This window comes from Nicotiana attenuata, chromosome 3, assembly GCF_001879085.1.
Source record: "Nicotiana attenuata strain UT chromosome 3, NIATTr2, whole genome shotgun sequence".
Taxonomy (NCBI): domain Eukaryota; kingdom Viridiplantae; phylum Streptophyta; class Magnoliopsida; order Solanales; family Solanaceae; genus Nicotiana; species Nicotiana attenuata.
Genome location: NC_031991.1, coordinates 9,671,724 through 9,686,253, shown reverse-complemented (window position 1 = coordinate 9,686,253; position 14,530 = coordinate 9,671,724). Strand labels below are relative to the sequence as shown.

General features: G+C 35.7%; 1 protein-coding gene across 1 annotated transcript; it reads right to left on the bottom strand.

Moving 5' to 3' along the window:
• Positions 1,263 to 13,294, bottom strand: LOC109223288 (carbon catabolite repressor protein 4 homolog 1-like). Its single transcript, XM_019387542.1, has 12 exons — positions 12,665 to 13,294; positions 6,726 to 7,476; positions 6,174 to 6,260; positions 6,018 to 6,101; positions 5,835 to 5,921; positions 5,654 to 5,740; positions 2,992 to 3,045; positions 2,816 to 2,907; positions 2,566 to 2,680; positions 2,213 to 2,360; positions 1,894 to 2,045; positions 1,263 to 1,744 (listed from the first exon to the last, which is right to left on the bottom strand). The coding sequence occupies exons 1-11, from the start codon at positions 12,826 to 12,828 to the stop codon at positions 1,900 to 1,902; spliced, it is 1,815 nt and encodes a 604-aa protein (XP_019243087.1). The 5' UTR covers positions 12,829 to 13,294; the 3' UTR covers positions 1,263 to 1,744; positions 1,894 to 1,899.

Below are 14,530 nucleotides of genomic sequence, written 5' to 3'. Positions count from 1 at the left end.
TAATGATGTAGTATTGTTCAACCATTGTATAACGCCAAACTAAGATTAATTTATGACGTTAATTCCAGCAAAATTGTATAAAAATATATAACAAAATAGTACTAGATGTAATCAGCCATTTCTCCTGGCAGGTATAGCAAATATACATATCTGTATGCCAATTTCCTGAAACGCCCATGCCCTATATATTTTTGGGAATCTCACAGAAATGTCACAAATAAGTCCCGGATTACCAATCTTTAGCCATTAGTTATACAGTTATCAAAACTAGTCAAGCACATATAAAAATTGAAAACCCAAATAAATAAGGTTCTTTCTCTCCAAGAATCACACGCAAAAATCTCTTCCCATATTTTTAAGCGTGATTAGCAACATTAGATGCAAGACGGAAAAGAAATTTCATGGAAGAGGTAGCAAATAAGGTGATGAAATACAATATATATATACATATATATATATATATATATATATATATATATATATATATATATATATATATATATTATTGCAAAAATCTAAGCAAAAAGGGACCTTTTTCAATGGCTATTGTTGAAATTAATTAAAAATATATAGATGAGTCAATATACAAAATTTGAAGAAGATTGGAGGTGATTTGGACTAATTTGGTAACAAAATTCGTAATTAAAATTGAGTTCAAAAATCCTTCTACGACATATGTATCAAATACGTATCACACATATATTACACAAATAGGTAAACAAGGATATACATGTGATACCCATTTGATACAAGTATGATAGATATGTAATACACAAATGATACACAGTGTGATACACGTATCATTTTTTTCATGTTCATCTTCTATTTCGATTTTTCAGCTCAACCACCTCAAAACTCCACCAAATCATCCCAAGACTAAGATTCAAGCTCCTTAGAGATGTACCAACTCTATTCTAATAACACCCACTCGAAAGAAAGCAAAAATTTAACTTTTTTTTGCTACAAATAGCTAATTGAGAAATATTGGTAATATTTAGCTAATATTAGTACTTCCTCTGTTTCAATTTATGTGAACCTATTTCCTTTTTGTCTATGCCAAAAAAAATGACCTTTCTTTATTTAAAAATAATTTACCTTTTATAGCCACACAAAATATGTATATCTCATTTTACACCACAAGTTCAAAAGTCTTCTATCTTTTCTTAAACTCCGTACCGAGTCAAATGAGTTCACATAAATTGAAACAGAAGGAGTAACATTTTATGAATTGGGTATTTTTTATGACAAGCTACTTATAAATAGACAGCTGATAATTTCCCTATATTTTTACATGACTCGGGATTTTCAGCCAGTTATACAAATCGAAGGGTCCCTGAGACCAGAATTTCCGACCTTCAAGGTTACACGAGCAAAAGCCAATCATTTTGTAGTTGAATAATATAGGAAATAGGGCTAGGTAAATTAAATCCACAAAACTGAACTACATTTCCTCCTCTACCCCTAAGCTTCTCTACTCGGGACTCTGCAACTCTTTTCCCATTGTGCCTGTAGTCTAAAGAACATGTAGTGACACGGACCGGATGACAATGAAAATTTAAAGAAAGAAATTGATTAAAAACTATCATAATTTTCTATGTGATGATAAGGTGGCATGATACAAAGAAGCTGAGCAACTACCCCACCACGGGATACCAACGTCATTAGTTACCATTCTTACAATGACATATATTTCTCCTTTTTGACTGTTTGTTCTTCTATTTTTCAATTCATCCTCCAGCAAGACCTGCACCAAATGAATATAAGTTATCATTCCCCTATAATTCTGGTGACATGTAAAACTCAAAGGGCAAAATACTTGGTCGACAACAGAAAAGGGCTAGGTTAAACAAGCAATATGTATTTGAAACCAAAATTAACAGAAATATTGCATACCAATTGTCAGCGTCTAGTTCTAGGCTTGCAGCGAAACTCAGCTAAGAGTGCTATATGATCGGAGGACCATTCTGGAGAAGGAAGTGCTGTATCTTTTCTCAAGCTTTCCTCGTCCAAGAGCTCCAACAACGATTCAACAGTTAAAGAGTCCGCTGAAAGCACATAACAAACCACCACGCATATCAGACTAAACATAAAAAACTATAGATAGGTACATAAATTTATAATTTTAATTATAATTATGACTGCATGCAGAAAACATAAAAGGGAATAAAAGACAAAAATATAACACGTCTTAGACAGAATCATGCAACAATACCAGAATAGAATATATAATCATGAGTCCCAATAAAATCTCTAGTGCAGTTTGTAAACAAGGGTTCATTGGTACTAGGATCCATCCTCCTCCGTTGCTGCTCTAGTCCAAGAACCACAGGCATTCGAGCGAAGGATGAGTAAGCACTGACCTGTACAGAAATATACCAATTTAAACAAAATGTGAGTTGTATAGTCAAGGAGCTTATTTAGTCTTCTCACCAAGGGAGTCTAATACAAAAAATACATCTTTTCCAGTCTGCTTTCTGGAAGAGTAGGGAACATGGGGAAGCAAACATATCTAGTTTGAAAGATAAGAGGGAAAATGGGAGCTTTCTAAAGTTACTGAAGTGATACCAATGGCAGTTGATGCATCAACTTTGTGGCTGGGCGCAAAATACCAAGTGGGTCCATTGCTAAATCTGGATGCATTGGATCAACTTTCCCCATTGCCAGAAGTGCATGAGGAGCGCTGCATTGCCAAGAGCTTTTATCAGTAATGTTACTGTTCCAGCCTGCTTTTGCATAAAATGAGGAAGGAATGGAGGTACAACTCTTAACAATGCCGATAAGGGACATGGAATTTGAAATCAAGAAAAAAACGGACCTTCCAGGAACTGAATTAAAATCACCACAGACTAGCATTGGAATGTCAGCACTAGCAGCAATTTTCTCTAGTCCTTTTAAAAGTGTGTGAACCTGAAATTTAAACAAACTGCCAATTACGTTTTTTACCCAGAAAAGACAGAGTGAACAATTCTATATCTTATCCGCAGTAGTAACCTGCCAAAGTTTAACATCCTTTAACTCTTGATGAACATTTACATGTGTGTTAGCCTGCATTCAGAAATGAAGGAATGTTTTCAGTACATGCGTGAACAGAAGAATATTACCACCTACATTTAAGTGGGCCGCAGAATAAGAGAATTTAAAAGATAAAATTTTGGCTGCTCCAACTTTCAAAATAACATGAAAGAGATTTCTGCAATAAGCACCAAGCAAAAACTTGTAATGAAGATAATTTTTCTCCAGATCAATTGCAAGTTCACCACAGCATGGTAACTCCAATAAAAGAAATAATTTTCAAGGAAACTGTCTTCCTTAGAAGAGCAAAGATATGATCCCCTATAACTTTTTTTAATAATTGTGTTGTCTGGGCCAGCTTGCGTGCACCTCGACTAATTCCACGGGATACATGTCAACTCCCGGGTAACTTTGCCCACCAAGACGTGGATAAATGGGAAGAAAGCTCCTAGTGTGTGTGCCTCCGTTGGGATTTGAACCTGAAACCTCATGGTTCTCACTCACTTCATTGGCCACTAATCTACACCCTTGGGTGCACACAATGCCTTATTATTTTCTCCGGGCATCTGTGTAAATTACCAATATGACAGCCGAAATACAGTCATTTCCATGGTACTTCGTCAATGATATCACACAATCACAGCCAACATCCATGCATCATGTATAGGGTAAAAATGGCAACACAAGTAAAAAGACGCAGTTGGTACAACATGGCACTTTAACATAGAGCGCAGCCAGAATATGATATGGGTTTGTCCCGCTGTCAGTTTATTGCAACATGGTCCATGCACACCAGGACTGTTTCATGAAATACTAATGGAAGCAAAGATGCTCAAAAGCCAAAACTGCCTATTGGCAAGGAAGAGATAGCATCTTGCCATCAGTTACTAAAATCGGATCTGATATCACTCCCACACAACACCCCAGCTGCAAAAAAAAATGGAAAATGGAAAAATATGTGTGTAAGAAGAGAGGAGAATTTCATTTTCTACCGTGGTCTGAAAAGAGGGAGGAGTAAACTTCTAAGCAAGCTATGAGCAGGAACTAGCAGGTCTTTCTTAGGTTGCTCCTAGATTAGCAGTTTTTGTTGAAGATTATTCTTTCTTTTCATTGTGTGAAGATCATTCTTTCTTAACTTGCATATTTCCAAAACTGTTGTACTTCTCCAGTTTCCTTGAGGCTAACTCCATAAACAAATTAAGAATAAACAAGCTAGCAAGGTAGAGACCAATTAATTAAATTTTGTTAAAGAGTTAATAAGGAAGAACATATAACGGGAAAGAAAACGTAAGTAAAGAACAATTGGGACAAGTAATGAGTTTGTAATAAACACCGATTTGCACAAAAAAATCCTGTTAAACTATCCTATTTTCTTGCTAGAGTGATGACATTCCTTCTTTTCCCGATAACATTAATTGTTTGAAGATGATCCTTTCTTAATTTGCATATTTCCAATACTGTTGTACCTCTCCAGTTTCCTTGAGGCTAACGTCATACACAAATTAAGAATAAACAAGCTACCGAGGTAGAGACCGATTAATTAAACTTTGTTAGAGAGCTAATGAGGAAGAACATATATTGGGAATGAAAACGTAGTACAAAAATAATTGGGACAAGTAACGAGTGTAATAAACACCAATTCGCATAAAACAATCCTGTTAAACAATCCTATTTTCTTGCTAGAGTGATATACTACATATGGAAAGAAAACTGTTCCAGGCATCACAACTGAGTCACAGAGCTGTCTTACTATCCCCCTCAATGATTAGTCTAGATATTCTGTTTCAACTACACTTCATTTCAAAGATCAATATTCTTCTTTAATTTCAGAAACCGGGATTCTTTCAATAGGACAAACTGATATCACTTTGGAAACCTTAAAAGCATTATGAACATGTACTCCAGAGGACACATATCTACAATAGTTGAAGGGACACAAATCTACAATAGTTGAAGGGACTTCAACTCTGTGTCTCTGTCAGCCAAGACCTATAATGAATATGCCTATCAGCCAAAAACCTAAAATGACGCCGAAGGCAGCAACAGGACATGCCATAATGCAAAATAGTGCTTCAGTCGAAAAGAAAACATGAGATATTCAGCACATCATAAAAATTAAAATGTGAAACACTCTGCAGACCATAATCATTTAAAGTGCAACCTTCTGTAGATCATAAACATTCTTTAACATAAAAACCTACACCAAGGCAAATACAAGCACTAGGAAAACTACCTTCATTTATAGGACTTGTATCCATTACCGACCCTATCCATAATATTTCCAGGCCAGATGCAAAAATCTCCAATTTAGAAATCGATTTTGATAATCTCATTAGTCTTTTATGTTAATTCCGCGTCCGTAACTAGCTACTGATTCATCGGTGCAGTTTCTTTAAGCTAATACAAATGACACAGTAAGAAGCTCTTGACAGTAAGATAATTGAACAATACAACAAAAATGATACAGATGATAGAAGTCAATTTACAGAAATGTCAAAAGCACAGCAACTTGAAATAAAAGACAAACTGTTGTCACACAACACTGTAACAGGCTGTGAGTTTATTCCATAGATAACAGCACAGAACAGAACACAGAATTTTAACACTAAAGGGAAAAGCGAAAGGAGCACCAGTTCCTTACCACACAAACAAGTTGGCGCTTCCCAGGGTTGTCAATCCCCTGGTTATTGAACTTTGCTTCCAGAACCACAATAAGTGCAACGTTATCCTGTCAAGCACACACTAGTGAGATATAAGCCCAGTTCTGAAATGAAATTCTTCATAAAACAATAAGGAACGACTTGACAAATTCGGCAAGATACCTTAACCAAACGACTTAGTGCGGTCTTCTTTTGGGCACTGGGAACTAAGGCTTCAGTCAAAGATTGAGCAGCTTTATTGAACTCAACCTGCAACAAGAGCATAAGAAGATTTCTTGTTACAATATTAATTCACGGATCATGTTATAAGAACTAAAGCCCATCACAGCAACACTGCTGCCATACCTCATATTTTTTAACATGTGCAAATCTATCTCGGCGGAAAAATGTGGCACAACCATCAATGGTATTGATATTTCCACCAAACACCTGCATATAGAAAGAGTGCGTCATTTAAAATCAAAAACTGTCAGATACAAACACATACTAAGCACCACGAACCTCAGCTGTTTTCCTTTTGAACAGAGCTTGATAACCATGTTTGTCCAGCTCAGGAGCGAAGAATTCCTCAAAGTGATCACTCTGAACCTGAAAATGGAAACATACAGCATTCAGATACAGGTATTTATAAGTCCAAAGGCAGTTCACAACACTCATTTAACATGACAATTATATTGGAAGACATGCCTAGATGTGAAAAAACAAATCCTTTAAGAAGAAACTGATTATGCATGCATCAAATTCAGGAAGAAAATATATTGTGACCTAAATAAGAGCATATTTCAGGAAAAAGGAAACTCAGTAACGCGTTTTAATGAAGTGCTGGGGCCAGCGTAACTAACCCTTTCAGGAATTGCAAAGAAGCTATTATACACTCTTAAAAGGTCTATCTCCTCTAAATCACTATATAGCAGCACGAAGCTACCCTCCAGAGGAACATGAAAAGTTTCTCACACCTCCTGGTCTATCATAGCCAAAGATATCCAGAGGTACAAGATCCAAGTAGATCAATCAAGTAATTACATATTATAATTTATCTGATGTTATAGCTACCTCTTGAAGGCAAACAATGTCAGCACGATAGCCAACTATTTCACGCAATAGATTTTGTCTCCGATAAGTCCAAGTAAGAGCCCAAGAGGGACAATAACTGTACAATTCATTTGTTGCATATGCATCAGACAGAATGTTGTATGAAAGCACAGTAAAAGTTCCTGAAGATGATAAACGACTATCTAAGTCCAGATGCACTGGTATATCAACCCCATTAACTGAAATCAAGCGACGTGGAGTAGGAGATGGAGCTGGAATCACTCGAGACGTTAACACGGTACTAGCATGTCCAACAGGTAGTTTGGTTTCTGCATCGATGACGGCACATTCAAATTTAAGGGCGTGACCAATATCATCTGCAGATGGTGTGTAAGTTTTAGAGCGTCCAACTTCAAACCAAGTTTCACCACCATTTCTTTGAGCTACAGCTGCAGGATATAATGGTGCCGTTCCATTTGTCAAGCTACCGCTTGATTGCGAAGAAGTCAAGCTCATATTAACACCAGATCCTGTACTATTGAATCGCCCAAATAATTCTTCCTCCTCATTTCCGTTTTCATTCACAGCACTAGCAGCACGTTCATGCAGAACACGATGATGCTGCCATGCATCTGAGAAACATTTCGGCGAGCAATGATAACTCTTGGCAACGGGGATTTTGGCCTTCACACATCCTAGGCATTGCAATGTAGCTTGCTCAGATGGGTGGACGCTGCAGATGGCAACTTTTTTATCACTTTGTATGCGGTACCTGCAGAAGAAGTCATATATCAAACAAGTAAAGGATAAAGAGTTCAATAGATATTGTTTTTCTTGGCAGCAAGGAGAAACGACAGTTCAATGACATCTTTTTAGTGGAGAGAATTTTAAGTTAATGAACCAAACAGCAGGTGCCAGCAGTCAGCTATTATTTCCATGGTATCAACCATAAAAGGCTAAATGTTTTAGCAAACACCTGATAGCAATCTAGTAACCACATGAGGTTGATTGTTAAGCTGTTCTCAGTGCCCACATGGTTGATTGTTTAGCTGTTTTTGGATTTTCTTTTCGCAAACAACCTACTGGAAAGGAAATTATTCATCTCTCTAAGAGATATTAAAAGCACACATATTCCCGTATTAAATACAAATTACGTAATATAAGATCTCGAGGGATAGAAGTCTCGACGAAGCACTACTGGGTTGATACATTAAGAAACCTACACTGAAAAGTATAAGTGACAACATATATTTGTAAACGACATCTGATTTTTCATTGAATATTTTCCAAAGTGAGTCATTTGTCCTCATTTTTCCTTTATGTTCTGTAGCGCCGTCAGTGGCGCCAAGGTCTGCTAGGGTTTTAAGCGTAAACACTGCAGTGTTGTCAAAGGCGCGCGTAAAGCGTGCTTAAGCCTGAAGCGAGGCTCAAGACATGTTGAGCACTTCCCCTCGCTTAGCGGACACTTCCGTGTCGTCATCAGGGTTCTAAGGTATACTTCCTTGCCAATGAGCATAATCCCGAAAAGGTGAGACAAAACAATTGATATTTCACTTTCTTGTATGTTTTTTCAATTTCCTTGTCCATATATTTATTATTTATGCTTATTATTATTAGTATTGGACTACACATACATATTTGAACTTTTTCTCCCTCGTGCCTTTTTTCATTAAAGCCCGTGCTTTATTTGTGCTTAACACCCCAATAGACTTTAGAGCTTTTTTGCGCTTTGCGCCTTTGATAACACTCTAGACGCACTTAAGAAAGGCACATTAAAATATAAAATATATATCACATATATGTAACATAGAAAAAAATAATATAAAAACCAAAAATAGTAATACAGACAAAAGAATTGGAAAAATTGCAATTAAGTGAAATATATGGAAAAAAACATTTCAATTTAAAACATTTAAAAGTCTGATTCAGATGCAAACAATGAATTTTAAATTTTTAATTAAAATTTTGCAACTTTACTTATACTAAATCCTATTTTCCTATTCCTAATTGTTAACATATACATCCATAACATTTCCATAATAATTAACAGTCCATAGTTTTGCCAACTGTATTTATTGTTTAGTTCCACTTTTTTCAAGACAGTTCACAGGCGACGTGGCGCACATCTTAGTGCCTTTGTGCCTGCATTAAAGCACCACCTAAGCAAAGTGAAGCACACAGCTTGGCTGCAACTAGCTTCAAACTCTAGTGTTCTTCCAGCAAGCCAAAACCTTTCTGTTTATAGTCGCCATACTTGTGTGCATTAATGTAAATGATTTTGCACGTCAACAAAAAGATGGAAACCAACAAGCTGCAAAGCACTAAGCCCATATAAGAAACCTTTTTTAATAAATGCACCTATGTAAATTGCGCAAAAACGGAGATGAAAACATACTTTCATGTCAACGTAAGGAATGAAACAAAATAATTCTCCAAAGTTTAAATAAAGTAAGACGAATGAGCAACATCTCGAACATTCTACAGTTTCGAAACTCCGAGGGCCAAAAACTTAAAAATGGTGCATAGTATTATGTTTTATCTGTTACTATTAAAAGTATTTTTATTGATATTTTTCTCCAACCACTGAAATTCATAACTTCTACACAGTTATGCAATTCCAGTTTCAAGATTTATGGTGCCTTTGCATCCTAAACCTTTTGTATCTAATGCTTCCACAAGCAATGCTCAAAGTTTTTTAGACGGCGACATGTCTTCAACGATTATAAACATACATCACCTGATTTATGACAAGTCTCTCTTAAAGAAAAAAAATAAAAGTTCCTTTCACTAACGAGATATAAGATACAGTGCTATCAAAATCGGCAAGTAAAAGCTCTCATTACTATAATGCCATCGTATTGTGAAAAGTTATGGAAATAGACCGTTCGAATTTCTTTTGATATGATATAGCAGCTAAACGCTCTATAAAGTCGAGCATCACATATTCACTTTGTTTATTGAAATCTGAAATTGAGAAATCATCACCTTCACTGAAATATGTTTCAATATAACATTCAAACTTGGAAGCACGATCTTTACCCGGCTTAACCACTAAGAACCCCACTGCGCAAGGAACATAAACGTCGTCGTGGAGAGCAGCCTCTATAGCAGCAACAATGAACAGTCTCCTTTTTATTTTCTTAATTGCTTTCAGTGCGGGTATATCATCAACACAACGACTCTTCTTACCACAGCTTCTTAAAAAGGTTACTTTTTTCTTTTTCTTTTTTTAAATAATCGAGAACTCTTCGAGAGCCAGCTGGAACGTAGTTCTTTGTCTTATTCTTTTTTGGGGGTGTGATAACAAAAATGTTACACATACGTCTAGCATGTTTAGTTATTTAGATCGTAAGAACCTATTTGGGAACTTGACACTAGGATTAGACATAGCCAATCCTACTTTTCTAGTTTGTTTATTTTAGGTCTAGTTCTATTTAACCTTTGTTGTGCAAAAATAGGATGTAATCAGGATTTAATTTCACCTTATCTGGCGGATTAACTCATCTGACTAGATTATTGTAATAAATGGCAAATATGATATTTAAGTATACAACCTAATATGTATAAAGTACCATAAAAGAGGCTCTTTTGCCTAAGATCAAGTGTTCACTCGCTGAATTTGGATTCAGGAATTACACAAGCATGTAATAAAATACATAGAGAAGTTCCACAACTGGAAAAGTCATTAGAGAGAATAAAAATCTACAGTTCCTCTAACGGACATGATGACGTTATGTCATCCACACTAGCAACGCATGCAAGTTTGTTGACTAGTGAAACACATGGAATTCTTCCAATCCTATTTCAGTGCATGCACAGTACCATAAAAGGGAAATTCCAGTTATATTATCCATCATATTTCATCTAAGATAAGGATCACATCATCCAAAATTCTCTCTATTTCTTTTAAACAATGGTGGTACGGCTAGTTTGCATGCACCTAACAAACAGCTAAAGTGAGGATCACGTCATCCAAACAAACGATGTAAAGCACACTTAGGCCCTGAAGCTCAGGTTGTCAGCTTCATCTCGCTTAACGATGATTTAGTGTAAGCATCAACGTGCTAAGGGGTTTGCATTTTCACTGATTGGCTCTTATCTTTAAAAGCAACAGCACTAGGCAATAGATATAGTTGAAAAACTGATACATGAGTTGTTAAGAAAAAATCATGACTGAATTGTTAGTTATTAGCAATAAGAAATTAGAAATTTAATATAAGAAAATTAGCCACAAGCCTCTAAAGCCTACAATTATATCTTCTCATTCAAAAATTTTATATAAGAAAATTAGCCACAAGCCTCTAAAGCCTAAAATTATATCTTCTCATTCAAATCAAAAATTTAAAATGGTATTTGAACTTGATCATAATTTCAACTGCATATATATATAGCTTGGTTATAGATTTTACATTCTTTTGTGCAGATAATTAGTTTTTGTGTTTATCGTTAAATTTCTTATTTTGTTGTGTGTCTATTTCTTTTCTTTATTGCGCTTTTCTTCGCCAAAATCCACGCTTTAATTGCGCTTAAAACCCTTTTTTGCTCTTAACTTTTAACTAGTTTGGCTCCTATACTAGATTGTGAAAGTAGTTGCACCTCACACTCTAGAATAATATCTCAGACTCCACGATAATATTATTGTGGCAATCAAAATTGTAGAAGTGAAATCAAGCCTTTAACACATTTCCAATAATACTCTGATAAGGATTTTCGAACGATTACCTTAAGGATTGGATTGGGGGAAGGAAGGGCAGAGTTTACAGTACACTTTTTCAAAATAGTGGTGTCCAAGACAACTTGCGCATATGTTGACTATCTTACCAGTTACCTGCTACCCTCCCCCCACATGCATAGGTATCAGGTAACCTTGCCCACAAACACTTAGGTAAATGGGAAGAAATCACCTAGCTTTTTTTTGTCTCTATAGGGAAACAGCCTCTCTACCTCGCCAGGTAGGGTTAAGGTCTGCGTACACTACCCTCCCCAGACTCCACTTGTGGGATTATACTGGATATGTTGTTGTTGTTGTTGTAGGGATTTGACAGAGGCACAGAGCTTCGGATACATATCTGGTTGTAAACTTGTAATCATATTTCTTGAACGACAGGGGATAAGGAGCTAGTCACAAAATATCAAAGGAGATACTGCTTTCTGCCAGAGCTTATAACATTCACCTACTAGTTCAAACTGACAATCCAATCATAGTAAAGCCACTCTATTGCAAGTAGACTCGCGGTCTTATGTGATACAAGAAGAAATGTAGAAATTCCGCTATTTTATATTCCTTTTCTGTAATTTCTATAAACAAAAGTAAACTATCAGTGCATCATATTATATTTCCTAATCTAATTTATATTTCCAACATTAAAAAGATATGCTTGAATAACAGCCTATTTATGAGGAATTAAAGAAGGAAAATAAGGCAATAACCAACATATCCTTCATTTTCAAAAAAAAAAAATAACCAACATATCCTTGTAAAAATTAGAAGGAACAACAGTGAAAATATTTTCATTTATGAGGCCACTACAAAGTTCAAGACCAGAAAGTTCTTTATCCGTAAGAGAAAAGAAAAATTGGCTCTCCAATTTCCATGATGACCCTGACACACAAAACTTAAACGATTGCAAAAGATAGGATATGATAGCTTAATTCCAAAAAAAAAAATTTTAAAAGATCAACCCCTACATTATACTCATTCCTCTGGTAGAACAGCATAAATCGCAATTCTCGCAAGCGTTCCCACACACATGAACTAACTTGGTTACGAATGTTCTATTCTATCCACATGACCAAAAGGATAAAACTTGGACTAGCCACAAACTACTCGTTTTCCTCAATAATATTCAACACACACACATCCAATAAAATCCAATCCCTAGTCCATAAAAAAAGAACAGACATAGTGGAAACAAAATATAAACAGCAAAGAAGGTAAAACCAAAAAAAAAGGAACTGACCACTTATATCTCAAAAAACAGCCGTGAAGAGGAGCAGATTCAGGGATATCATCAGAAAGAAGTGAGGTGGCATCGGTGGGAAGGCGCAACAAAACATAAGGCGTAAGTTCACAGCCTACTATTGGAATGTCCGATGGGAGATGCACCCGCACCACAGTCAGCATTCTTCTCCACCTTCTTCACAAATGGTAATTAAATTATTAAACCTCTCTTCTTCTCTTTCTCTCAAAACTACTGCTGCAACTTCTTCTACTACTACTTTTAATAGTAGTGGGCGGACATGCGGCCGATCCGCCATCACCTGACTTCTGCACCAATCGCCAGCCTTCCTTCCCCTCAATATCCCCAACTAAAAGAATAAATAACCAAAAGAATTTACAACAAAAAAACCTAGAAAAATTAAACAAAAAATCGAAGAGATCTTCAATGAAAATGAAAATGAGGGGAAACTTTGTAGGGTTACAAAGAAATTGATAAATTAAACAGTGAAAGGGAAAATAAGAGTTTAGAGAGGGGGTGGGAAGGGGGAATCGGTTGATTGGATGTGATTTTAGGGTTTTACAAACAGATGAAAGCAGAGAGAGAAGGGGGGAAATGGGGAAGACAATCGTGTCTAAGCTTTCTAAATTCAACAATATAGGGGAAGAGCCGAAGGGGTATTTATATTTTTAAATTTTTATTACCACCACTAAAATTTAATATATAATCGAAAAAGCTCTACTTTTGTTCAAGTTTTCATAGTACTATTATTTTTTTCAAAGGAAAAGTCATATTTGCCTATGTAATCTTAAAAAAGGATTATAGTTGTCCTTCATTATACTTTTTTGATATATTTATCGTTATTATTATACTTTAGGATCATACTTATCCCTATACTCTTTAAAATGGATTACATTTTCCCTTCGTTATACTTTTTTGACATTGTGAGCATGTAATTTCTGCCTCACCAAAAATACTCCCACAAAATCAATAAATAGATTTTTTATTAATTATTTTTATTTTCTAAGAATTTTTTATAATTATTTGCATTTAGTTGCACCTTTTATGCATTTTTAACATTTTTTTTAAATCATATAAAAAAAACCAAAAAATGTTCAAATCATCATTACATAGCATTTGTAGGTCTTAATTACATCTAGAATCTAATTGCATAAGTTGAATGCTTTATTAAACGAAAATCACAAAAATAATGTTCATTTTTATATTTTTTTAGCATTTAGTATTTAAATTAGTAGCTTTCTTTCATTCATTCAAGATTAATTAATTATGTAAATAATATAAATAGATAATTAGTTTAATTTTACAAACTAGATTGATTTAGGATTTAATCTAGGTTTTTAATTAATTTCATTAAGTTAAAAAAGAAGAAAAGGAAAAAAGGAAGAAAAATTTGTTTGGGTTCCGATTCTAGGCCAAAGAAATAACTTCAGTGGCCCAATTCCCCTTTTAAGACTCAATTCCCGCCCTAGCCCAACTAAAACCCGACTAGCTCGGTCCCCTCTTACCAAAACGACCCCGTTTTGATGTTAGGCCATCTCAGCCATTGATCATTACAGATCCAACGGCTGAGAACCCCACACTCAAACCCCTTAAAAGTGTCGGAGAGACGGACCCCCCTTCAAACCCTAAACCCCATAACTCGTCTCTCTTCTTTCTCAAAGCTCCGCCGCCCGGAAATCGCCTCACGGCGGCGGAACACTCCCAAACCCAACCAAATCACTACCCCATACTCCTCACCTCACCCTCTTAGTCATTCCACCATCAATTTGCCCCAAAACCCCACCGAATTCCTCTAAACCCAGATCTAGAAAACAGAAACCTAGCTTTCCCTTTTTTCTGATTTTTTCTGAGTTTTCAAGACTCGAT